This window comes from Chelon labrosus, assembly GCF_963514085.1.
Source record: "Chelon labrosus genome assembly, chromosome: 13".
NCBI classification, from domain to species: domain Eukaryota; kingdom Metazoa; phylum Chordata; class Actinopteri; order Mugiliformes; family Mugilidae; genus Chelon; species Chelon labrosus.
Genome location: NC_140346.1, coordinates 24,740,549 through 24,765,049, shown reverse-complemented (window position 1 = coordinate 24,765,049; position 24,501 = coordinate 24,740,549). Strand labels below are relative to the sequence as shown.

General features: G+C 41.6%; 1 protein-coding gene across 1 annotated transcript; it reads left to right on the top strand.

Annotated features, from left to right (window-relative positions):
* Positions 1-1,795: 1,795 nt before the first annotated feature.
* Positions 1,796-23,809, top strand: yap1 (Yes1 associated transcriptional regulator). Its single transcript, XM_084558307.1, has 8 exons — positions 1,796-2,733; positions 3,841-4,076; positions 12,613-12,731; positions 13,734-13,847; positions 18,556-18,734; positions 20,829-20,956; positions 22,107-22,219; positions 22,920-23,809. The coding sequence occupies exons 1-8, from the start codon at positions 2,530-2,532 to the stop codon at positions 23,153-23,155; spliced, it is 1,329 nt and encodes a 442-aa protein (XP_084414433.1). The 5' UTR covers positions 1,796-2,529; the 3' UTR covers positions 23,156-23,809.
* The last annotated feature ends 692 nt before the right edge of the window (positions 23,810-24,501 follow it).

Genomic DNA, 24,501 nt, shown 5'->3' with positions numbered 1-24,501 from the left:
ATGGCAAGATATAAATATATCTCAGCTTGTTTTTGTTTTTTTAAGTTGTGTTAAAAATGTCATGGTACAAACAACATTTAAGCGAACTGAGGGGAAATAAGGAAAGAAAACATGGGGTTTATGCATAAAACTGGAATATGATGAAAAGAATAAAATCTGACATACATTAGCTTATTTCCATTATAATGGGAAGGTAAACAGAGAGAGAGAGAAACTGCATGTGTCTGTTTATTGGGGCCACAGAGTGTGTACCCATTAAACTCTGTAGAGGGCACTCTCATCTGCTTATCTGTCTGTAGCAACGCCATGCGTCACTATTTCCCATAACACCAGACCACATCTTTCACACAGGGTGGACTGATACGGTTGCTTTGCCTTTCTGGTCTTCAGATTGATTCTTCTAAATAGAGCCCAAGAAAACATTTTCTGCTGGTTTCCTGCATCATCTGACTGACCTCACTGAGACCCTTCAGAAGGACGAAGAGTTGTTGACCAAAAGTGACCAAACCCTGCTAAGTGGGTGGTCCCCTCGTGTGCTGTCAGGACACTGCAGTCCATCTCTTTAATGTGTCTGAGTGCATTACAATGATGTGAAAATGACCACTTTCACAGAGACAATAGGCATTTCTTGACTGGCAGCATGTGCGCACAGAATGTTTCATTCAGTTGTCCCGGATGTCTTGGATTGCAGTAGAATTATGAGCAATTGCAAAGATATTTATTTAATGTGCATTGAATAGAAACATCCAAAATAACAAAAGTCTGAATTCACAGGAAATTGACGGTGAAACAATGATAGAGACACGGCACTGAAGCCATTAGGTATGTTATTAAAAGCCTGATGCATGCCGTCATATCCTTAGACGTTTCGAGGTTCAATTAAAAAAATAAACTTAAATAACAATAACTAAACTTGAGATGTGAATCCGTTTAGAAACACGGGCATGTGACTAGCAGGGGGAAGCTCTTTAATCTGTGCAGAGCTTTACAGTGTCTGTGGATATTAAATAGGACTTCATAATCATTCATTCAGTACATGTATGGGAAAAGCTGAAACAGAGCCTCTGTATCCAAAGAGGGTGGATCTTGACAAAATGATTTCTCAATGGAAGAGGGGCCTCATTAGCATAACAATTGTGGGAACTGCATGGGTCTACTTTTCATGAGCACTGTAAAAAAGGGGCAAAAAAAAAAATAGTACCATTATATATTACTGATGAGAGAAAATGTGGGTTTGAATGATTGTTCAGGTTCTTGGGAAAATGTAGGTTGCCTTCTCACTGATGGCCACAGTGTAAACACTGTGAATTTCTTAAAATACTTATCAGGAACAAAAGCACATCTAAGTTCAGAAAAGTTAAGTAAATAAATAAATCCTTTACAAACCTTGAAGCAATTCTTGAAACTAATTTTAGTGTAGTATTGGCACAAAACTGTGATAGTTAATTGTGCATTTAAAAAAAAATAAGAATATAACAGAGCAAACTGCACGTTTATTGTATTTTCTCTACTTACTTGACACCTCCACAATTGGTATATGAGTCATGACATAGGTCCTTCAGTGGGTGTCAACAAAATAAAGGCAAAAAGAAAACTTTAATTCAGCAACTATCGCCCGAATTATTTTATTAATGTGTAAAACTGACTGATCAGCTTGTTTAAGGAAGATCAAATTAATAACAAACTTAAAATGGCCTGTGGAGATTGTCAAACTTCAATAAAATGGTATTTTGAGGTTTTAAACATAAAAAAAATATATATATATATATAACATGTTTTGATCAAATTTGGTGCAAATTTAACAGTGATTAAATTCCTGTTTTTTTCTGTAAATATGGAAAACATTGGCATAAATAAAGCTCCCGAATAAGTCTGCACTCACTGACTGTACCTTTAAAGGCTCCTGTCCCAATTAAAGCGAAGCCCCGCCCATGAGTCATAGAGTTTGATGTCCTGCCCAAAGTTAAGATCCGACTGAAGCAAAACTTTTTTTTTCTAGTAAGTGAGCTGCGGAGATTTGTTCTGCGAACTATATCTATCTTGAAAGATAATTCACGACAGCTTCAACTTGGCTGAAACGCACAAAAGTTGGACTCTTCCAGCAAAGAGTTTGTTGTGGTTTTCTCGTCTTTTGTGACATTTTTTTTCCTTTTTCTTTTTTTTTTTTTTTTTTTTTTGAGGCTGAAAGTTGGGGCCGGACGACAACATAGATTCCAGTGTGGAGTAGATATGCGCTTTGTTACACTCACAAGTATGCCAGCAGGAAACAACAGGAAAACTCTGTGTTTCATTGCAGATTTCGATAGCTAACACACTCCAGAAGAACATAAAGTACTCGGCTACTAAACTTTAGAATGACTCTGGATAACTTTTTCTGAGTGTCGTCGAGATTTCCAGATTTCCTGCTGCGTGAAAAAAGAAAAAAAAGTTTGGGATTGGCTCAGGTTTCTTTTTTGTCGAGTCTCTGAACGCGACTTCTTTTATTATTTTTTTTGGACGCATAAAGTTCGCAGACAGTTTTGGGGAAAAATGGATCCGAGCCAGCACAACCCTCCTGCCGGACACCAGATCGTCCATGTACGGGGCGACTCTCAGACTGACCTGGAGGCGCTTTTTAACGCCGTGATGAACCCGAAAAGCAGCAATGTGCCACCACCTTCGGTGCCCATGAGGATGAGGAAGCTGCCAGACTCCTTCTTCAATCCCCCAGAACCAAAGTCCCATTCCAGACAAGTAAGCCCGGCCTGTTTCTCATCTGCCCCTTCGTAGGAATCACGATTAAATCAGGGCCCATCCTGTGGGCCCCGGCCTGCAGTACGTGACAGGCAGTCCGTTAATAGTTACTTTGTATAAGTATTTAGCCTTCAACTTTTTAAGAAAGTATACCACCACATACTGTTTGTAATGACATCCTAAAAATATAAACAAAATCCTTATTTATTAATTTTGCCCTTCAAGTACTTCCAATTACCTAATGTTAAACAATTTTTTTTTGAAAAATAAACACGTTTGTGACTGTGCTTATATTAAGCCGCCAAATGTACTTATTACACTGAAAAACTTACTTTTAAATATTGTGGCACTAAAACAACACAGGATGACAAATGTGTGTGTGTGTGTGTGTGTGGATGTTTTGGTTGGTAACTCATGAATGCATTTTGAGACATTTAGCAACTAAGTTCAAATAAACAAATTAAGATCCATTTTAGATCAACATGATTCTCATTTAAGTCGTGAATCACATGATGGATGAATTTATCCAATATTATCTCCCTGACCCCCCCTTTTCCTCACCCCATCTCTGTCTACAACTGTGGGGACTAGAGGTTTTGTAATCAGTGCGCATGCGCTGTTGTTGCAGCGAGTCTGCGCTCTCCTTTCTGTACCTCAGAGGCCTCAGACCCCCCCGCCCCCACCCCGGACCTGAACAACACTCAAACTTGCCTACACACGCACATGAAAAGAACTTAGGATCATACAAGGGATTTGAATGTATGAGAAGTGGCTGCAATTTGACGTCTGTTTTTCTGTTGTCTTTCATTTGTGAACTGGCCTCGGTAGAATCAAGAGTTTTTATTGTCATTATGAGAACATATAACATAACAAAATTTAAGTAAAACACTTATGAAAAATATAAAACACCCTTTAAAAGAAGAAGAAATGTAATAGACTGTGATATTTTGAATTACAAATTAAAAATCTGCTTTTGTTATGATATCTGTATAATGTAGGCTATTCTAATTCTTTTAAGACAGCTGTATTGATTATTAAGTAGGGATATTAACTCAAATTGAGAGGATTGTGGTACTGAATTCATACTCTCTTCCAAACCAAACACAGGCCAGCACTGATGCTGGGAGTGGCGGAGTGCTCACCCCCCACCATGTCCGTGCACACTCGTCCCCAGCCTCCCTGCAGTTGGGAGCTGTGTCTGGTGGCTCCCTGTCTGGCATGCCCCCAGCAGGTGCCTCGCCTCAACATCTCCGTCAGTCTTCCTACGAGATTCCCGATGACGTGCCCCTGCCCGCCGGGTGGGAGATGGCCAAGACTGCCTCTGGCCAGAGATACTTCCTCAAGTAAGTACTGTGCGCTGGCAACAAGTGTCTTGCATTGTATGGTCCTTGAAAAAACAGGAGCTTAAGAGGATGCGTTTTTGAAATTTAGTGGGTGACTGTGAGAAGAGGTGACAAAAAACTCTTTAATAATATAGTGTTATAATGTTGACTATTTATAGTCCAGGTTATGGTAAATGTATGTTGCGTAATTTTACCAAGGCTATTAAGATCACTCCTTTTCTTTTGTATCATATCTCAGATTGCAGCAATTCAAGATGAGTCAATTCAATACATCCCGTAACCAAAATGGTTATATTTAAATGGTCAAAGCAAATAACAAATCTCTTCATTATCATGCAGTATTTACATTAAAGTTACACTGAAGTATCTTGTCAAGGTTTTACAGAGATTTAACGCACATTTTCGACACAGGGTGAAAATGAACTTGAAATTTCTCGAAAAGAAATAAACTATAATAGTAAAAGTTAAGACAAGGCCAAGTCACCAGAGAAGTGGTCTTGAGATCAGCCTCTCTTGCTGCAGCTCCTCTCATTATGCTGACAATTATTTTCAAATCTGCTACAGTGCACAATGGCGGGCAGTGTGCTCAGAAAGAGACAATGGCAATAGTTAAATTGTAGGTTATTAAATTTGGTGGTATCTGCAAACAAGAGATGTCTTTTGAGGGACTGTTGCTGTATGTAGTGCTCCTTTTCTTAGTCTCAGGTTTCAGAAGAAACAATGGACCACTGTAGCTGCCCCAGACAGCAAAGGACAGACAGTTCTGCAAAACTCATCTGCTTACCAGCAGATCTTCTCCACATTAAAATAAACTTTTAAAATTGTAGCTAGACCAAAGGCCTTTAGGTTTGTCAGAGTGTACCAGTAACGTTTAACTTGTTGGGTTATCAGTTTTCATTTAGTTTCCTTTTTATCTTTCACTTCATTTATTGTCTATACTTCTGCGGAAAGTCGGGTTGAATTATTCATAAAAAGTGACGTCCATGTCAACAATTTATGGTAATGTAATCTGCTGGTTGTGAAATGTTCCAAAGTTTATGAGATGCTCAGCTGCTCGTGTTTAGAGGAGGTCTGACACCGAAAGTCGTCATTCTTACTCCTCTCAGAGGCAAAAACGTCAGTTCTAGGAAAAGTTACTCCCTGACACGGAGTCAGAACAAACATGATAGCCTCAAATTTACTTGGATCAAGAAAAAAAAAAAAAAAGAGCTTTCATTACCAGATGTTTTAAGGTTGCACATCTGGAGAACATCTGGCCCCTTTTTGAGCAGGCTCTTCTAAAATTGTAAAAAGAAAGAAAGAAGGGAGAAAGCACAGACTGGGAGGTAGACGAATGAAAATACTATATACTCGGACTCTCCCAGGATTATTAGAGTTGTTTTGAAAGCGTTTGTTGCAATATTCAGTTTTGTTCATATTTGTAAGAATATGTCACCCATGACAATGCCCATTTTTTGGGGGGTTATGTAACAGTTACATAATTTAGTTTTGGATGATTTTTTATTTACTACATTGAGTGATTGATTTTGTTAGACACAAAATCTAGACTCTGATACAGAAAATACTTCAGGAAGACATATGCCAAGACTGAGAGCATTTTGCTAAAGCATTTACAGTAAGCCATAAATATTGATAAATGTGCAATAAATAAGATAAGACTGAACTTTCACAATTTAGGTTTGTTTTAATTGTTAATACATCTTCTATCTCCATACAAAAAGGACAGTTTAATCTTAATTTTCAATATAAATGCCTAGTCTGCTGTACTTTTCTTTTTTTTAAATAAGAAAAAAAGAAAAGTACAGCAGCATATATATCCCATGTGGGTTCCAAATCAGCCTTTCATTTTCTATTTTAGCTCAACTTCAGGCTTAGTAAGGAACTGAGTCGAGCAGACAGGTTATACTGCTTCGGTAAGTGAGGTACACAGTGTTTGTGTTCAACTAAGGAAAACCGCGAGAAGACATCTTCCATACTCTGCACATCAAAGTGCAGATATCTGATCTGGAATAAAGGCGGCCTCGGCAGAGCTGGTGGAAAAGACACTCCCCTATTTATAAACAGGGGTTGTCTGACTCAGAAGTGTTGCAGAGGGAGTGAAGCAGAGCACGACTGAGTGGGTGGATTGCCTAGTGGGGGTGGGGAATCAGCCACCCGCCTGCAGAGTAGAGCAGAGAGTGGGGGGCTCACATTTCACGCTGGTGACCGCTGTTGTCCTTAGAGATAAATCAACTTGCGGTTAAAGTTTTTTTTTTTTTTTTTTTTTTTTCTTAAAGACATGATTTCTCCTTCCTTCCTTGTTGTTTATTGGTACACGAGAAAGTTCATAAAGTTTGGCCTCTGCAAGTCACAGCAGCCCATCAGATGCCGATGGTCACCCTCCCTTTAAGAGTCGGGCTCCGTTTTGCTATGAATGGAGCTGTGGCTCTGTGATGGTGCCTCTTTTGTGTCAATGGAGTTAAATGGCAGCCATGTGGAGATGACTAGAAGAGGGGCCAAGAGAAACGCTGGCCCTCCCTTTGTCCCAGCAGTGAAACAGTGATCTTTATTCAGACCACAGGCCTGTTGAGACTCATGTGAGTCTTCCCAAAATAGACAAATGGCTGACATGAAGTATAAAGATGGCGGCGAGAGAGCAGTGGCTTTGATTCACCACGTTCTTCACACCTGAAATGTTCAGCTCTTGTCAGTTTAGGAGGCTGGTGTCAATTTTAATCTGAAGCAGTTGACTAAAGCATATTTAGTTTTAACATTTAATTAGTAGATAGTTTGATTATTCCCTCTACAAAAGATAATTGATCAGCAAGTTTGATTGTTAATATATCTTGTTGGTCTTTTATCAAGAAGAAATAAACAAAAACATACATTTTTAATAGTAAATGATGTTACAATAGAAACATGGGTCAAATATGAGTCGTCTTGAAAATGATCTCTTATTTTTTTGTTTTGGCTGTTACATAAAAACAAAGACTTGGGAGAGTGTCAACAAAGTCTGTTGACCTTTCCTCCTCTTTCTTCCAGCAGTTTGCTGTGGCCTTTGATTTATGACAGCAGGGCCGCGGAGGTTGGGTCACCTTGCTTGGTGCTGGGACGGGGGCAGGGCTGCTCTCAAGGGCTGGGTCATAAACTAATGAAGGTTTCTAATTTAGACACACCGGTGAACTAGGAGGGGTAATCACTGTTTCCGGGCGCTTATTAAATGCAGCTTTGAAAGAGCTTTTAGTTCGTGGGAAGTCAGCCCTAAGCAGAGGGAAGCTTTGGGGGAGAACCTATTGTGTGCCCCCAGGGGCAGGTAGAGCCATGTGTTGATGGACGCTTTTGTCTTTTCTCAATTGGAAATGTTTAGATGTGTCTACTTTCCCACAAACACAATAGTCCACTAGTTTAACTTAAGGGCAGCTATAAATGACCAATTTAATAAAGGATTTGATAAATTACTTTCTATCTAGCTTTTAATAGTTTTTCTATTTAAGTTTTTTTTTTTATTGTTTTTTGTTTTTTTTTAACACTGTAATGCTGCACAGTCCCAAATAATAGGAACACTAAACAGACACTGACCAGACTGTCTGGGGTTTCCTGAACATCTGCTGCTCCGCATACAACTCAGAGACCCTGTATTTGAGCAGGAAAGGTCAAAGTGTTTATTGGGACCTTATGCTCTTATTATCTGTGACAATACGTTTCAAGTCTGTGCTGATTTTTAGGATTTTATGTTGAGTTTTCAGTTTCAGAAGAAAACACACTAAATTATAGAGTCTTGTTTTAAAATCTGTCCCTTTAAACTCCATGAAAGAATTGTATATTTTCACATGATTGTCAATAGCGTAGCAAAAGTAAGGAATTTTTTTTCCCTCCCATGTATAAATATACAGCCAAAGGTAAATTTATGTAATGCTAAATCATTTATTGTTTCCGGTATTCTTTGTTGTCTTGTTATCAAAGTGGCTTCCATCTGCTTAAAGCTTAAAATGATCAATATCTAAATTGGATTTCATACTAAGCTGGTTTGTACCACTTGGTCAGTCACAAATGGTGCTGGGAAGACTTGGCCGTAAGCCTGCGTGAAGCCCTCATTTGGAGCAACTTTGTGTTTGACAAACTTTTGGTTTATTGACCACACACAGACAAGAACCTTCCTGTTCCACTGTGGCCTGTCAGCTCAGTACACAAGCGGGACTGTGAGAAAGTCAGGCTAGTGTTTACCGAAGTCTTGATGTAACACCTCTGTTTCAGACATCAATGCCTCCACTGTCACTGAGGGCATCTCCACAGAGATGTAGTATCTGAGAAGTGGACCCTCTCAGGTTGGGTTTAGTTTCCGAAAATACTCATGGCACAGAGAAACTGAATAACAAATTGAAGGAACATATGTATGTTGTTGGGTAAAGCCTGATTTAATTTAACCTATATAAATGTATGTATTTTCCCATTAATTATAAGTGTGATATAGCTTGGAAGTCCACTAACTTATTGAGTGCTTATGCACAACATAGTCAGCAGCTAACCGTCCTTCAAAGGGAAACTTAAATCCACAATAGGGTCACAGAGGTTGCCGCAATAATCTCTCTTGATGATGTCCTGCTGATAGAGAGGCACCCAGGCATCCCCAGTCAACCAGAGTGGAGGTGGTCATTCTCATCTTAGAGGCCTGATTACATCTGGCCTCCCTCAGTGCACTCTTTAGTCATCGGCTTCAACCACCTTCCAAGCACACACTCCCTGGGTGGAGCCCCTGCGGCCTGAGGATCCCATTTTTAACATTTGACAACTCAGCTGAGGGAGTGCTTCCCTCCCCATTGCTCCACTCCCATGTTTTACACAAGTGAAATGCAGCTTTTTGACATCTGGCTTCCAAACGAGAGGCTGTTTCAGTGGAATAAACACTCTTTCTGGCCTGAAATCAGGCTTTGAGCTGCCGTTTTGCAGGTAGCAGAGCATATTTGGAGACATTTAAGGTGATACATTTTTGTAGAGCAATCTCCCCAAAGCCAGATGTGAATGCCACAGTTTTCACGAGTATAAACAAGCAGTCTATGAGTTTGTCACGCTGGTTTATCATACTACAGTAATCAGATGAAGTCTGAAAGAACAAGTGCAGTATTCAGACTTTTTCATTTTCGTCAAGTCACTTCTTGAAGCTGAATCCAGTGAAAATGTTAGATTCGGTCGGGAAATAAAAGAATCTTGAATGGTCTCAGTATAGAAAATGACACAAGTTGAAGAGGGTTAACTCGTGATTGTTGCTGAACGGAAAATCTAAAAGCCAAATCATTTAAGCGAAGTCAAGTGTAACCTTTATGCGAAAGGTCTCTGTCCCTCCTCCTCACCAAGACACGTTATAAATAACATTGGCACAATAAATGCCACTTTGATAACTGGGCCATCAGTCAAACAGAGGTTAACTGCTGGGGTGGTTGAAGTCCTACTCTGCGCTCTGCTAAGTGGCAGTCAAGCATGGTGACAGCTTAAGCAAAGATTTGCTAAAAACGCTGCACACTACAGTCAGCAGAGTTGATAAAGGGACACATTTGAACCACAGTGCTCTTCTTGGCTCTTGTACCTGATAATTTGCAGATAGTTTCCCCTATGGTTTGTTTTTGGTGATTCACAACAGATGGCCGTATCCACCACTTTGACATGTCGTCAACAATAGGATTGCATATTAAAAAATTCAACTAATGTTCTTGATTTAAAAACTCTAGCTTGAAATAGGAATGAAGCACTCAAGTGAGTTCTTTGAAAAATGGTGAAAGATACTTGACAGAAGTAGAATAAGGTTGCTGTGTCACCTCTTTTGCTTTGAAAAGTGGCTGTAAAGATTTGTTGTTTTGTTACTTTATGAAGATTAGCAGCAGAAGCTAGTTGGCAAAAAGTCATACTGGCACAAATAAAGTAATAACTTCTGGAGTATAGTCGTCTTTCCATGTTTTCCATATGGAACCTCACAGCCACAGCTCTTTGTGAAGACTCAAAGAACAGATTTAATTTAAACGTCCTCTTAAAGTTTTGGCTTCTCAGTTGTAACAACTGTTGGCAATGTAAAAACAATGTGCATTTGAAAACAATGTCTGAACAAGACAAATGTGTCTTCATTATTTGTGGATGAGGCCAGACCCACAACTGTTTGTCTCGGTGTCCAGTGCCCTGCCCCGGGGATGCATTTTGGGGGAGGGTGCGGTGGCCGCCTTGCTGAGCTTGTCGTGGTGTCAGAGACATGTAAAGACAACACCGAGCAGTTGTGACCGTGGAGGGTGCAGATCATCAGCAATTCCTAACAGCAACTGGTGGCCTCCAGCCGTCCCAACAGTTGCCATGACATTGTTTTGTTTTATATATCGCCTACAGGAAGTGCTGTATAGCTGACCATATCGGGTTCGGGGCAGGTTGAGTGAATAGATTACCTTTTAGTTTTAAAACCTGGTGATGAATTACTGGATCTTAGTAACTCATTTACCAGATCTCTCAGTTCCCACATGTGGGCTCATTGAATACAGTGCAGTGCTGAGTTGGAAGCTCTCATTGCGTGTGGATTTCATCACAGGGTTTCGTGATTATCACTGCCCCTATTTTGAACTGCGGCTTTGTTTACATCTGCTTAGATTGATTTGAGCAACAAAAGTTAGTATCTCAAGCTAGTGTTTGATAGAAAATTCAATATTTGTACTTTCATCTGCGCACGACTCGGAAATTCAGATATCTTTGAGGCCGTGAGGTTATATATTTCAATCCATGTGGATTTTTTTTTGTTTATTTTTATTTTGTTTTTTACTTGTAATAGTGTTTCTGTTTGGTATCGGTGTGCCAGGATGTGCAGGCCTCTCATTTACAATAAACTCTCCCTTCCCTTATCCCAGTGCTCGTCTCCGAGTCTCCTCCCCTTGTTCTTCCCTTCTTGCTGTAATAAATGTCATAGTTTCCAGAGTGGGAGGGAGGCAGCGAAAGGAGTGGGATGGGCACCCAGACTGTAACAGAACCACAGCAACTCATAGCCAATGGAATTCAGAAGAGTTGCTTCCATAGATGTTTTTTTTTTTTTTAACCCTTTCACTCCTTTTTTTTCTTTTCTGTAGTTGTCTCCCCCTGCTCCCTGTGACCTCTCTTTCTCAAGAGCCCCCTCCAGTCTGAGCAGTTCCAGCTATTTTGCTCGGTTTGTGGTGTTTGTGTGTGTGTGTGTGTGTGTGTGTGTGAGGGCTGGGGGAGGGTTTGGTAGGGGATTTGGCAGCTCCTTTGATCAATAAAGCATAAACAAGAGGGGGCTTCAAAATGGGTTGCATTGTGTCAGGGGGAGGAGTGCTGAGTCAGGACCTCTCGCTCTCTGGCCTGGGATAGAGAGCAGACAGGCAGGCTGGGATTACCGCAGAGGCCAAGAGAAACTCTCTGAATCTCTCACTTCACCCAGCTGTTCCAAAATGTGTGCTAATGGTGCTTTGGGATCAAATTAACAGCAAGTTGTAAAGAAACGCAGTGGGTGGAAGAACACATCCAGAACATAAGCTGTAATAGATTGCTGTGGGTATTATTTAATTGCATTACAAACAAACTCTTTATTTTTGTCGTGAAATGATTCAGTCACTGCTACAATATAAATGCAAGAGTTGTGGCGTTGCATAAACAAGCTGCTGGGGTTTGGTGCCTATTTGCTGGGATGAGGGGGGTCTCTTAAATGGGATGGTTCAAAAAACAAAAAAAAGAACAAGTGAATAGTGGGGTTTTAGGTCGTAGCTCAGTCTGTGCCTTTGTCAAGCAGGTGAAAGCTTTGTAAATGTGGCGCCAGATTGTTAAAGCCCCTGACACTCTGCAGTGTCCGAGCCGCTTCCAGGAAAAAGGACCCCCTGCGTTGAGCCCTGGGACTGACCCTCCCTCAATAGAGAGGGTCCTGCTCGGGAGAGGAGGGCTTCCTGTATTAGCTTTCCATCTTAATCAAGCAACAAGTACCAACAAAGCACTAATTATCAATGCCTTCACAGAACGCAACACAATGCCCCCTCCCCCAGCTCCCCGCTCCTGTCCCAGCAAAGATGAGCCAGAAAATAGATGGAGCAACATTGTTTGACGTTACAATAGTTGTTTTGAAACCAATTACAGCCTCTTAGACATTTTCAAGACATTTTCAGCTTGATTTATTTTCCACTGTCATCTACTGTTTTGTCTTATTTATAACTTTAATTTTGATGATTTAAGGTGCACTTCTCAGTTCTAGCAAAATGTCTTAAGTTAGTTATAGGGGAAAATAGATTTCAGCCAGATTTTAACTAAGAGTGAATGCCTTGTGTAAATCTATTTCAAATTGTGTATTCAGACTCATCAGAGTTCAGCTTGGCTTCCTGTAACAGTCATCATTTACAGAAAGCCGGGGTTAGATCCAGTGTTTTCATCAAGGAGCCTGTTGAAACTGCTCTGAGTCATCAGTTCCTGCATGTGACCTTCTGTTTCGGATTGATACGGCCCCTAGTTTGAACTTACTACTGATTACTTGTAGAAAAACATTGTTCTTATTGTTCTTACTTATTTTTTTGGCTTTCTCGTCTCCTTACAGTCACATTGATCAGACCACCACTTGGCAGGATCCACGTAAGGCCCTGCTCCAGATGAACCAGGCCCCCCCTCCCAGCTCGGTTCCAGTCCAGCAGCAGAATATTATGAACCCAGCCAGTGGTGTGTATAAGTTTCCTTTGTTAAATTTAATTTCACTGTGAGAAGCAGAGCGTGACATGTATTTCAGAGTTTTTCGCGTTAAACTCTGAATTATTGGCCGGTTATGTCTGAGCCTTTACTTGGTTTCACATTCAGTAGGAGTCAAGTATAGTCTAGTTCTTACACGTCTACTCGGAGTACCTCGCTTCTGTCCACGGAGTTGGAATTTGCCCTAGGTGAGGTAAGACTGAGGAGGCAGAACGCTACAGGTCCTGTCTGACATGTTTGGGAGCTCTGTGACTCACCGATTGCGGAGTTTACAGATGAAGTATCTCCAAGTATCACTGTTCTATCTAGCAAGTCAATCTGAAAAAAAAAAAAAAAAAGAAGAAGAAGTAGTTTCAAATGTTGACAGACTGGCTTGTGTATTTTCAGTGACAGATAACAATTATTTATTCACAGGTGAAAAATGATGAGCAGATATTTGTCTTGGAAAGGTTTTGCCTGTGTAGCGAAGTCAGCTTGTATTTTTATCCGAGCAAGTGCACGTGAGCATTTACTTATCTGATATTTCCATGTCTATAACTACAATAGGCTGTAATTATGGTTATTTAACTTTGCTATAAATAGGTGAAGTGCCGCCCCCTTTTGTGGACACCACGGGGCCTTATTTTACTATGTGCAGTAGTCAGTGATTAGAAACTGTCTGTCCGAATGGGTGAATGAGAAACACTGTAAAGAGATTTGAGTACCAATAAGGTAGATATAAAATAAGCGTACACCGTTTATCATATTCACACAATTTTAATTGCCAAACATCATATGTTTTATTAATGGCCCAGTTCATTCTCTTGCCATTCAAAACCGTATATATAATCAAAATAAATCCTGTCGGGGGGCCACGTGAAGGGGTGGGACTTCACTTCATCACATGTCGCAAAATGATGTTGATGAAGAAAAATCTAAAGTAATAAGTGAGCCGCCCTCATCTCTTTAACGTTATTTCTGCCTGACATCCCTAAGGTCCACTTCCTGACGGCTGGGAACAAGCAATTACGTCAGAGGGAGAAATTTACTACATAAACCACAAGAACAAGACCACGTCCTGGTTGGACCCACGACTTGAGCCACGCTATGGTACGTCTGCTGTCCACTGGGATTTTTTTCCTAGTTTGGTTTTGGATAAAAGTAAAACAAGTCCTATTTATTAATTTAAATCATCTGTTTATTTTTATTGCCCCAAAAATATAATCACAAAAATATGTAAAAAATGGTCATGTTTTATTTTGGGCTTTTAGCAGTAACTCACCCGGCGTCAGAGTTTATTAAAGACAGCACATCACCACCACACTTTCCAGTAGAAAGTGAGGCAAATTTATTACAGGGATTTCAACTTTCTGTGATTCATAGTTCTTTTCATTTCACTGCATTGTTTCGCACTGACTAAGTCATATAGTATTGCTGGTTGAAACCAGATTTCTCCAAACCCCCACCCTTTAAATTCACACCTAACCTTTTGTCAGCCATTTTAGTGTTGGCACAACAGCTGAGTTGGCCATTAATCCCCCAGGCCAAGCTAAAGTTTGACAGTTAGCTTTCAGAGTGCGGTGGCCGATGTCAGTGAATTAGTGACAGAGCCATGTACATGTGTTGAGCCTTCTGTGTCCATGGGAATGAGCTAATCCTCCTGTGTGCCAAGAAGATGAAGACCCCTGCTTATGTCACTCTGACTCATTTATGCTTCAGGTGCCATCCTTTCATTACAGCAGTGTTCCCCAGGGAAGCTCACCCCGGTTCACAAAGGCAACATGTGTAAATCAGCATGCAGCCTGTTATCCTGTTTAATTTTAGCGTTCGTTTTTATCAAGCCGGGCAGTTTTTCTGTAAGCAATTGTGTGTCCCGCTCTGAAGGCAGACGGGAAAGTTCAAAACAGAGTTGTAAGGGGAGTGGGGCAGCTGGGATGAGATGGAGGCTCTGATCGGCAAAGCTCTTTGAAGATTTATAAGTCTTGAACACACAAGGCTGCTGGGCCCCCGAAAGCGAGTGAGAGGCAGAAAGAGACAGACTGTTAACTCATTATGTGCCATAAGCATAATTTGGTTCAACTGAGATCAAATCTTTTCTGTACTTAACATTTCTTCACATTCATAACTTTATACCTCTTACGTTGTTTTGTAGTTGTTTGTAGCTTTTTGATTTTTACATTACATAAATATAGTGTTGCGCTTACTTAATCTTTCAAGTGTGGCCTGTTGCTGGAAGGAAGACTTAATTTTATTCTTTGTAGTTGCATTTTAATCATATTTTTGAAATTTTTAAATACAAATGAGCTTCTTTGCTTCAGAAAGTTCTAAACTGCTGCGATGTAGGTCTCCAATCATAAGCCAGCTGCTTTGATAATGGAGGCTAATTTGAGCTTTGAGAAGAAAAGCAGCAGAGTGCCTTTAACTGAGGGTTGTTGCCGGCTGGCTTTCCCCTGTGTGAGGCCCAGGCACAGCCCCATTCTGCCGTAGCTCCAGACTTGAAACTCTGCCAGGCCTCTTTATTCTGTAGTCCAACTCTTAATCTGTTCCAGACCTTTTCAGTCAAAGAACTCCAATGTGAGAGGGGAGTTGGGGGGGGAGAGGGGGGTGGGGAGAGGCAAGGCGAAAGGGGAAGAAAGAAAAACGGAGGAACAGAGGGAAAATGCCGATGGGATAAGCATGCATCCTCTTTAAGATCCAAAGAGGTGGTGAGCAGCGAACAAGCCATGAGTGCTCTGTGACAAAGTTCAAAAGGGGCCTGGCTAATGTGGATATGTTGTTTTCCGTACATACTACTGTGGAAGGGCAGTGAGGAAGGAAAAAAAACAAAACACACAATGATGACGCATAAATGCACAAAACCCCAGGGTTGAATGTTTTGTTTTGATGCCTTAATGTTAAGCTGTTAACACGTATCATGTGACGTTTTCAGACAAGCTGGCACCTTAGTAATGATGTGACTGCTGTGAAATAGTTAATATTATGACGAGGAAGCAGGAAAAACTTTAAACTGTCGGTTATTTATTAAGATTTTAACGATTTACGAAACAATGGAGGTAAACTGAATTTTTGTTTGTGGTGCAAAAAGCATTGATAAATTATACTTGGCTAATGTAGGCCTGGTTATTTCACAAACAATGTGGTTTAGATGATCAACAAACCTTAATTTGACCAAGACTGCATCCTATTAAAGAAACTTCCTCCCTATTTAATTTTTATCAAAGAATTGTATTTGGATTTGAATAAGAAATACATCAATATATTTTCGTTGCAGCTTAATCTATAAGTCCTGCGGTGTATTAATATAATTCAGCTGCACTGTTGATATTGCCTGACTGGCTTTATTCTTCCCCTGCCATTCAGAGCCATGTCAACACAGACTGGCTTTTCTCAGACCTTACTGCGGCACAAGATGATAAAACTAGTGTTTATCACATCCAGACTGTTTCTCCTCTTTGCTTATCTTGACGCTAGAAACACAACACCTTCCCAAGGGGCCTTTTTTTAAACTTGTTAAATCGACAGCAGACAAATATTTACCAAGCCTTCAAAGGTGCTGTGCCCTGGTCACATAGAGAACTTCCCACAGCTGGCACACCCTCAGCGTTACCTGCCCCAGGTGATCTTGTGGTGTAATATGCCTGCCAGTGTGATGGCCTGATAAGGGCCCGTGTTGCTGGCTCGTTGTCTTGCAGGAGTGCGTGAAGAAGACAAAAGGCAGACGGCATTAACTTGTCTCTTATCTGCCTGGTTCACCAGCAATCGCCACCTGTATGTGCTGCTGACTTAAACCACACAAATGTCCCCACATATTCTGTCTTCTTAGCCTTCAGTGCCTCTGTTTTATTTATTTATTTAACTATTACTCTGTCCCTGAAGTGAACCTGTCCTTTGCACCCATCTCACTCAGAGTTGTAATTCCCTACTTTGATATCTTCATTGTTTGAGCATAGTTTCATAGTAACATTGGTTATTGTTTGGTCTGTGAAGGAAAGGAGTCCTTGACTTGGTGATTCAGCAGAAACTCCCTGTAGGAAAATTCCACTTAATTCCAACTTTAGTGCCCACAACAGGCCCCTAAGACAACTGGGTTTATTGTCCTGTTATGTAAAATATAACAGAAGTTGGATGTTTTAGGGGATAAGTTTGTAGGATAGTTTTCCCAAATTGGTTTTGCAGTCTGATTGTGGTCTCTTGTCGCGTCAGATTATCTTTTTCTGATACTGATCTGTTGTGACTAAAATGCTGTTGTCATTGTCATAGAAATGATAGTAAAAAAAAAAAAAGAGACATGTTTATGGCCTTGTGATTCAGCAAATCTTCCCATGTGCCTCCTGTCACTTAAATGCAACTCTTCTTCAAAGTTCAGGCCTTAGCAGAAGTACAGCTGCCGACACGGCCCATGCAGAGCAACTCCATCATGAGAGCAAGTAACGGTGCCCTGATGGCGGAGCGATCCGACCACAAAAGGCCTCAGTATCTGCCAAAGATAAGAAGTGGGAGAGAAGTAACACACTCTCCCATGGATCCAGTTGATGTGTGTGGGAGAGTGGAGGCGGCTCTGTGGCTGTGTTTGTGTGCATGCGCTGGGGTGGGGTTGTTGGGGGAGGCACTGTGGATAGAGAGAGAGGGGGGGTGGCAAGGCAGGGTGGGGCCTCCAGAGCTTCCCAGGGAGAGCCCTCAGCCAGGGTTCATTCAGCTCCTGCAATAGTGTAAACAGACAGTGATTGAATGGTGATGAGAAAGGTGCCGGGGCGGGCAGGGCAGCACAGAGAGGCAGCCCCGCATGAAAATTGTCCCTCCATCCAGGCTTTGTTTTGGTTGGTGCTTCGAGCACATAAGCAAACAGCACTCTTCATTGGTTCCATTACTGTTACACCCCTCACGCTCCCATTCTCTACTATGCTGATAAAATGTGTGACCTACTTTGCATGCATAGATTGCAGCATTAATTTATACTTATGTTTATTGGACCCACCCCTACAGCAAAGAATAACAAAAGATTTCACTGGAGGGACAGCTGTGTTTGCAAAACAAACACTTTTGTTCTGATATTGTAAACATGTAGATTGCTTGCTGGTGCACAATGCAATTAGTTACGTGAACAAAACTTGAAACAGCGCGATGTAGGTCTATATTAAATTAATTTGTGAGACTGTGCACAACGCGCTCATATTGCATTCATTAAACCGGCTGAAGTGCACCCATCAGGCCAGGGTAAGGAGGGAGTCAGTCTTGGAGGATAATCTGCGATTTGTTTAGAAGGAAACAAAAAGCACAATGAAAGGATAAGGCATGCCATGATGCAATGTACAAAACTAACAAAGCCTGTCTTAGTCAGTGAGTGGGAGCGGGGATCAGGTCTTACAGGAATAGTTTGAGACTCTAGGAGGAAACTTGTGCTGGGCCTTCCCTCCCACACAACCTGCTGCACTGGATCCTCTCTTTACCAGTTCACCTTGTAGAAAGACACTGAAGTTGCTAGTCTTGTTATGCAGTGTTTAAATGCAGCCAAGCATTTAGAAGGTGTAGTTGCAGGGCAGAGGTGCTAGTGTATTTTCTAGTCCGATAGAGATCATGCATGAATAATGTTTTTTTTATTCAAAGCCCAAAGCTTCATGTATCTTCACTGCCTAAAGCCCAAACAATAACTGTGTCACTTTCACTGTGGCACAGTTTTTTTTTTCCTGCTGTCAGGTTTAGAAAATTCTCCACAGTACAAAAATAAAGATGCAAAACCTTTTTATATACAGATGAACACTGGTATCTGTACACTTTATCGTATACTGACAACAGATTTGATCTCACGTCTCTCTTGCAGCCCTGAACCAGCAGAGGATCACCCAGAGTGCTCCAGTGAAACAAGGAGGGCATCTGCCTTCCAGCACCCACACCGGAGTCATGGGAGGCAACAACCCGTTGAGACTGCAACAGATTGAAAGACTGGGCAAGGAAAGGCTTGGACTGAAGCAACAGGAGCTGCTACGGCAGAGACCACAGGTCAGCAATCAGAGTTAAAGCATTTCAGAAACAATCTAGGCTCTATGGGAATGTACTGCGGTCTGGTGGGAGATTAAACACTTTCAGAGTTTGTTCCCATTAGTATTGTAGGAAGACACTGGACCTCAAATGGGCTGAATCACTGCTGCAACACAATGTTTATATTTTAAAACATTATGTTTCTTGAATAGACCTTTAAATATGGGTCATCATTTGTGGCTATAGTGGTGAAACTGTAAGCCACTTTGATCCGTCTTTAATGTTACACTGCCCTGCAATGGAGTCTCGTGAGTCATCTGTGGAGACTGACTTCCTGACTGACACATCACCGTTGTATGTCGCCCACACAGTAGAAGTGCAGCAAGTCCAGTGGTTTACTCAAGGCTGTGTCAGAACACAATAAATTGAACTTTGTGATTATGAATGAGAGTGCCGGTGACTTTGTTTACCATACTATTCACACGGGTTGTTTAAAGTTCAGTGTAGGAAGTGACCCAAGTGTGTACATGCAGCCAGGCTGTAAAGAGGAAATGATTTGCACCGTCCTTACTTGGCGCAATAAAACCTGATCACTGAACATCACGTGGAAGAAAACAGAAAGATTTTGTTTGTCCTTGATTTGCAAAAGCCTTAAATAGCTCTCAGACAGTTTGCTGAAAAGCATTTGCCATGACCATGTAAAGACTTTAGAGTAGCAGGGTTGTTTAGGTCCATATATTTTCTGCTCTTTTTGTAGTTTTTCCCTGGTGTGTTGTGTACATGTAAAGAGGAATTTCAACAATTGCATTTATAAAGAAAACACATGATCAGCTCAGTTAAACCAAAACCTCAGACATCCACAATTACCAGAAGATAAAAAGTGGGAAAGGAACTGCAGACCAGGCTGTAGACATTTAAAGAGGGCCTCCACCAGGCTATCGCCATAGATTCCAGTAAACCCCCTTACAAACCTTTCCTTTGTGCGGTTTATGGAGGCTACGGTGTATTTGCAAATATTGTAGTGTGAGATTATGGGGGGAAATTGTGTAACTGTGCAGAGTATATGGTTATGTAGGGAGTTCAACTTTGGGGCAAAACACTCAAATGTATTCCACATGGCAGAAGTGTGATGAAGAATGGCTGCGTGGATCACTTAAACCGCACTGCTGTGTCCTCAGGAGCTGTGGCTTTACTGCACCTGTGCTTTAGTCTGAACCCTGGAGATAAGTTTAACTTAAACCTGCCACAGACCTGGTTTAAGTTCGCAGAGTTCAATATGAGGACAGATTTTAAACAGCTCAGGTCACTTTATTGATTTCTAAAACTGCCAAACCTTTACCACGTGATGCATAACAAAAAGTTACTAATATAACTTTGGTCAATTAATGTCACAAACACAGGACACACTCTCGGCTCCCTACTGTAAACAAATACTGCACGTCTGACAGACTGATATCATAGTAGGTTGGAAAGAAACAAACATGCTTTATGGCTTGAATGTTTAGAGTAATATTACTCCTGCAGCTCGTCAACTATTATACTTGTTTGTCAGGTCGAGTTTGGCTCACAGCTGTGATTTAAATCTCTAACTTTCGGTTTAGTCTGACCTGTGCTAAAGTGCGACTAAGCTAGTAAGTGACAACACAACAGCCTCAAGGGGTGGGGAATTAAGTAATTTTTTTATATACGTACTAGAACGTCATCCATTTTTTTGTCCGTTTCACAGTAAAACTTTATAAAATCTCAGAATAGTGCCACCGGTTAAGTCACTTCACCTTCCCATTCAAGGACTTAGAGGAAAGGAAGTGATAAAGAACAACATGACTTCATATCCTCCGTCTTATCTGATGCAGCATGTGTAGAAAACAATTGTCTCCAACTGTGGCCGGCCCCTCATGTAATATGACACTCCCTTAAGGGAGCAATGGAGAGCAACATGTTGGCAGTCCGTCTGTGTTTCTTAATTTTACATTTTATGCAGACACAGCAGAGCAGCGAGGGGTGTAGGACGGTTCTGAAATGTTTTCATGAAGCTGTAGCTGTGTATAATTAGCTTCTGAGGTTACGGGCGGGGTTGATGCTGTTCTCATGGGTTTTTGCTCTTATCATCCACAGGAACTCGCTCTAAGGAACCAGCTGCCCACCAGTATGGATCAAGATGGCGGCACAAATCCTGTGTCCTCCCCTATGGCCCAAGATGCCCGGACCATGACCGCCAACAGCTCCGACCCATTCCTCAACAGGTTAGTTTGACACAGAAGTGAGCAGAGTGAGCTCTGAAGAGCAAATGGAGGAAATCTGATTGACGTCAGCTGACTTGGCAAGAGCTCCCGTTCGGGTTCAGCTCGTCAGACTTAATGTATCCTGTCTGCGAGAATCTGTGTGCTCGGCTGTTTGAGTTTGAGCTCTGGTGAGAACTCTCCGAGTCGCACAAGTAGTAAAAACAGAAGGCCAGTCTCTGAGCTTAACCCTCTTCACATGGTAATGACTCATTCAGAGCAGCAGATCTGGGCCTGAGTTCACTGCACAATGATGACCTCTGGTGTACAACTGCTGCAATAAAAGCAATCACAACTTTCATGGCGCCTCAAGTTGAGGATAAAACATAAAACTCTACATTATTTAAAGCGAAGATAACGGCCATATCTTGAGCAGTAAAGACATAAAAGTCTGGTGGATTGATAATAGATGCTAAAACGGCTGCAGTTACAGGAAGGCGAAGGAAGTTTCTGTTTCTGCGAATGTCGCTTCATGGCATTCTGGGAAATAATTCCTAGCAGTTCAAGCTCTAGTTCTCCTGTGAGCAGACAAAGTGAGGAAAGAGCTGAATAGCAAGCAGGCCATGAGAACATGTGGTCCAGTCAGTAGACAGGCCAACCTAATCTCCCCTCCTCCCCCTGTTGCCTCCACTCCCCTGCTCTCACAATGGCCTCATTCATCCTGCTTCTGCCATACTCTGCCTACATATTTTTCTGCTAATTAGTATAGGCTTGTCAAATGTCTTCTCTCTCTCCCCTTTGTTTCTGTCTCCCCTTTCATTGTTGCTCTTTTTCCAGTATTCTGCAACAGAAGGCAGAGCTGGTGATGTTCTGTTACAGTGGTGTCGCTGCAGATTAGCCATTCACATAAATCGAACTGTTTAAATGTGCGTGCGTGCAGAAGGCCCCCCGAGGGAATTATGGCCACACTTTTACGTTTCAGCCCGTGTGCTTTTAATAACCAGAGCGTGTTTGCTTTGTGACGTTGTTTAATTAAATTCACATAGCTCCGTTTTCTGTAGAGTTAAGCAAAGGTCAATAAGCGTGCACAAAAAGGCTTTTTATTCGCATTCGAAATGTGATGTTTTATTGGCGGCCGTGCTGAGTTTATAACTCTTCGTTCTTGTACTTCCAGCGGGACCTACCACTCCAGGGATGAGAGCACAGACAGCGGCTTGAGTATGAGCAGCTACAGCGTCCCTCGCACTCCAGATGACTTCCTCAACAGTGTGGATGAGATGGACACAGGTGAGTCAATGTGACCATCAGTCAATCTATAGCTTGATGTGTCTTTGCTTGGATTTACTGCTTCTGTTTCTGAGAGACGTGAGATCATTACATTTCTGGTATATTTTGCCCTTATTCTGATAAATACATAATAATATCCCCCCAGTGAGCCATTTTCATAGCTAATTAAAGTTAATATTCCACTAAAACTCCTGTTTACTTGCAAAAAGTTCCGCACCAGCGTCTGACCGTGCAAACACCGCCTCCCACTTTCATTCCTTTAACCACCTTCTGGAAACGATCTACGTCGTGACATCTGTGTACGTCTAAAGACCTGTTGATATCCAAGTCTTTCATAATATTTAAAAGTAGGTGTGTTTCTCCTTCCCGAGCACAAACGGGGCTTTTCTTTTGGACGTGCCTCTTCTTCCACAGCCTGGTTGGTTGGTTTGTGTACAACACACAGACGACTAGAAACAAGCAACAGGCCTGTGTGTTGTAAACTGGAATAAGAAAGTCTAATAAAGACGCATTATTCAGAGTCCTCCGTATACAAAGACTACTTACTGGAATATCCCACGTGCTGTTTACATGATCACAATCAAATTAAATTGGAATATTATTCTGTATTTAAAAGATATGAAAGTGGTTCTGTTCTTATCTTTTCTATTATCCACCAAGCTGACTGTGCCCTAAAATACATTTTCTTGAAATTCACCAGGGGATCCACTGCCACCCTCCATGACAACACAGCCCAGCCGTTTCCCCGACTACCTGGACACCATCCCGGGAACAGACGTGGACCTGGGCACCCTGGAGAGTGAGAGCATGGCGGTGGAGGGCGAAGAGCTGATGCCCAGCCTGCAGGAGGCCCTGAGCTCTGATATTCTCAACGACATGGAGTCAGTGCTGGCAGGTACCAAGATCGACAAGGAGAGCTTCCTCACATGGTTATAGAAGAGCTGAGCGAGGCGCTCCTCACTCCTCTCCTTACACTCTGAACTCCTGCCTGCTCTAATCTGTGAAGGATTCATAGATGCTTTTACCAGACATTTCAGTGAGCCTCTCTGGACTTCTGTGTCTGTCTCAGCGTGTAAGGCCAACCTCTTTTCAGGCAGTATTGTTCTGTTCTTTTCACTGGTGTGTTATCTCTTTATTTTGTCTGTGTCTTCAAGGCTGGCCCATGAACAGACAATTATGCAAGGGTCCCCAAATCTTTCACAGGTCTGTCAGTGAATCTAGGGCATATTTACCCAGAGCAGGGGGTCGCTCTTCCCCTGGTCTCCCCCTCATAGCTGAACTGCGCGGGTGCATGTACTCTTCTGCAAGGACTGCAACTATCAGTTATCACCTGGAGCCTCTGGAGCCTCTCTTTCCTGCAATACAGCATGAAGCAGCACTACGTAACTGTGTTTGGGACTATTGCATTTAGTTTGAGTAGCTTTACTATTGATACTATTGATCTTTTTTATCTTTTTGTTGTTGTTGTTGTTTGTGTTTTTTTTCCTAACAAGCCTGAGAAACCAAAAATGATGTATTTGAAGCGTAAAGAACAATACTGATTTGGAGTAAAGGTGACGTGAGGCCCAGTTTGAACATGTTGGCTTTGCTGTTGGGGGGGGCGGGGGGGTGGGAGGTTTGAATCTGGGGACCGACTACATTGCTGCTTGGCTGTGCCAGCAAGTCTAAGTTAAACCTTTTAATAGATCAAGTGCCTTCAGTTGTATTTTTTGAGACGCGAGCAGCGCGAACAATTACCCACGTTTCTGTCCTGCGGCGGTGAGCATTAGGCCGCCCGCGTTCAGAAACCTCAGCCACATTTTCCTCAAACGTTCAAGTAATCAAAAATTGTATTTTTATTTGTTTAAACACGAGGGGTTTTAGGGATCTTTTTATTTTTTAACCCTAGCTTTGTATCAGTCTTATCAAAGCCTAATTCATCGTTCATTTGTTTTATCTTTTTAGTGTTTTATTTTTAGGTTACTGCATATGTATGTTTTTAGCGTAGATCCAACCGCATGTTGCTTTTGTTTTTCTCTCATAGATGAATTAAAACATTTTAACAGGGTCAGCCAGTATCGTCACTAAGATTAAGTCCGCCGAGACACAGATCGATTTAGTTCTTAAAACCATTTATCTGATTCTCTTGTGCCTGCTTTACTTTATACATATTAGTGTTATTGTATTTTTTTTTTTTTTTGTTGATCACCTGCAGCTTTTACTATTATTTTCCTAAACATTAACCAAAAAAAAATAAAAAATAAAAGGCAGATCTGTAGGCTCAGCAGAAACTATAGCTCTTC